We start from the raw sequence: 2,654 nt of genomic DNA, 5'->3' as shown, positions 1-2,654 counted from the left end.
TGCTATTTATGATAACTGGAATATGGATGCAACCTAGATGTCTATCGACAGATGAATGGATAAAGAAGTTGTGGTATATATACACAGTGGAATAGTACTCAGGCATAAGAAGGAATGCATTTGAGTCAGTTCTAATGAGGTGGATGAACCTAGAACCTATTATACAGAGTGAAGTGAGTCAGAAAGAGAAAGATAAATACCATATTCTAACATATATATATGGAATCTACAAAAATGGTACTGAAGAATTTATGTACAGGGCAACAACGGAGAGACAGTCATAGAGAACAGACTTATGGACATGGGGAGAGGGGATGACAGGGTGAGATGTTTGGAAAGAGTAACATGGAAACTTGCATTACCACATGTAAAATAGATAGCCAACAGGAATTTGCTTTATGGCTCAGGAAACTCGAAGAGGACCTCTGGATCAACCTAGAGAGGTGGGATGAGGAGGGAGACGGGAAAGAGGTTCAAAGGGAGAGGGTATGTGTATGCCTGTGGCTGATTCATGCTGAGGTCTGACAGAAAACAGCAAGATTCTGTAAAGCAATTATCCTTCAATTAAAACATATTAATTACAAAAAGAGATAAAAGGATATGTCTATTTGTAGAAACTTACACCTTTGTCCCAGGACTGGATGGGAATTTAAGCTCTCTAGTGAGCCATGATTTTGAGATGTATATATATCTTGTATATCATATAAATGATACTGATTCATTCATTCACTCTTACTTTGTTGGTTATGACAGAACTGGAATGGGAGAAATGTTTCTTTTAGAGCATTGGACGGTCCCATATATTTTAGGCACAATGGAAGTTTTCAAGCAGAAAGATATATTTATACCAAATAATCCTTCACTCCAACACTCCAACAATAAACTGTTTTACATACAGACACTAAACCACAGACCTCAATAATTAAATGGACACTATGAAAAAATACTTTGCATAGGAATAATCTGACACAAATTTCTGTTGCATCATACTTAAGGTCCTGTCTGACTCTAGGTCTTATTATGTCAAACTCTGTATTGAAATTGCTGTTTCACGTAGATGCCAATTAGAGACATGCATCTGATGCTCCTCTTTCTCAGTAACTCCTGTAGAGAATGTGACACTGAGCTAAATAGAGAATAGTACCCTGAGGAGTGTAAAATCAGATGAACAAATATGAAACATACATCTGGGCATGTCTACATTTCCAGAAAGAGAAATTATGGTAGTGATGTTCCAAGGTATGATGAATTAAAAAGGAACAAATTGTGGTTGCATATTTTATTCTCCTATGAAGTTATATAATTGGATTGGTTACCGAGTTAGATTTTTCATAGAAGTAGCACAAACTATGATCATTCTTTTAATAAAATGAAAAAGAGTTTACTCAGTACAAAGCATTTCATTTCAAAAAAATTTATTCTTAAGAAATTGTGAATGCTCATGAGATAAATGGGAATTTACGTATGTTTCACACAAGGTTTGAACCAATTTGAGAGAGCAGAAAAATAACAAAAGAAAAAACTTAGATGACAGAGAAGAGAAACATTAATAAAGGATGTTTTTAAAATTGTACATAGAAGTGAAATCAAAGAAATGGAAACACCAGGTATTAAATGAAGAAGCAGTTGCTATTACTATAATCTAAACAAAGAATCTCACTATCTGACTCTGAGGCTTTAAGCCCTGCTATCATTCTTCAGCTTGAGGTAAATGGACTTTTTCTAGAAGTTTCCATCCCAAGGAATCTTTTTAGAGCCCTCTTTATGTCTTTGTTTCTCAGACTATAGATGAAGGGGTTCAGCATGGGTGTGACCACAGTGTACATCACCGATACTATAGCACTCGTGTGTGAGCGGTAGGTAGCAGTGAAGCTAAGATACACTCCCAAGGCTGAGCAATAAAATAAGGAGACAACCGAGAGGTGAGATGCGCAGGTGGAGAATGCTTTATACTGCCCCTGAGCAGATGAGATTCCACAGATAGAGGCCACTATCTTAGAGTAAGAATATAGGATACCAGCCAGGGAAACACCCCCTATAATTACAGATCCAAAATACACCACCATGTTATTGAGAAAGGGGTCAGAACAGGCCAGTTGGATGAGCCATGTCATTTCACAGAAAAAGTGATGGATTTCCAAGTCTGAGCAGAAAGACAATCGCAATATCATTAAACTCTGTAACAAGGAATACATGGAACTCAACACCCAGGATACCAGCACCAGCAGTGCACAGACCCAGGGGCTCATGATGACCGTGTACTGCAGCGGGTGGCAGATGGCCACATACCGGTCATAGGCCATCACAGTCAGGAGGAAGTTATCTAATCCTGCAAAGAGTAAGTAAAAATACACCTGGACAATGCAGCCTTCATAGGTGATGACTTTCCTCTGTGTCTGGATGTTTTGGAGCATCTTTGGGATGGTGGTGGAGGTGAAGCAGATGTCTACAAAGGACAGGTTGGAGAGGAAGAAGTACATGGGAGTGTGCAGGTGGCATTCTGTGCTGACGGTCAGGATGATGAGCAGGTTTCCAAACACAGTGATCAGGTACATGGAGAGGAAAAGCCCAAAGATGAGGGGCTGCAATTCTGGTCCCTCTGAAAGTCCCAGAAGAAGAAATTCTGGGATTTGTGTACTGTTCCCTGGCTCCAT

The 2,654-nt window shown here is 39.1% G+C and overlaps 1 protein-coding gene across 1 annotated transcript; it reads right to left on the bottom strand.

The window, feature by feature from the left end:
- Nucleotides 1–1,697: 1,697 nt before the first annotated feature.
- LOC136155684 (olfactory receptor-like protein OLF4) lies at nucleotides 1,698–2,654 on the bottom strand. The gene has a single exon (XM_065917670.1). It carries the CDS (start codon nucleotides 2,652–2,654, stop codon nucleotides 1,698–1,700), a length of 957 nt encoding a protein of 318 aa, XP_065773742.1.

This window comes from Muntiacus reevesi, chromosome 1 (genome assembly GCF_963930625.1).
Source record: "Muntiacus reevesi chromosome 1, mMunRee1.1, whole genome shotgun sequence".
NCBI lineage: Eukaryota > Metazoa > Chordata > Mammalia > Artiodactyla > Cervidae > Muntiacus > Muntiacus reevesi.
Note: the sequence above shows the minus strand (reverse complement) of the source record. Positions and strands in the feature narration are given on the sequence as shown.

What these genes read in the sequence shown, in the direction of transcription:
- LOC136155684 (XM_065917670.1), bottom strand. Translation starts at nt 2,654, where the DNA reads ATGGAGCCAGGGAACAGTACACAAATCCCAGAATTTCTTCTTCTGGGA.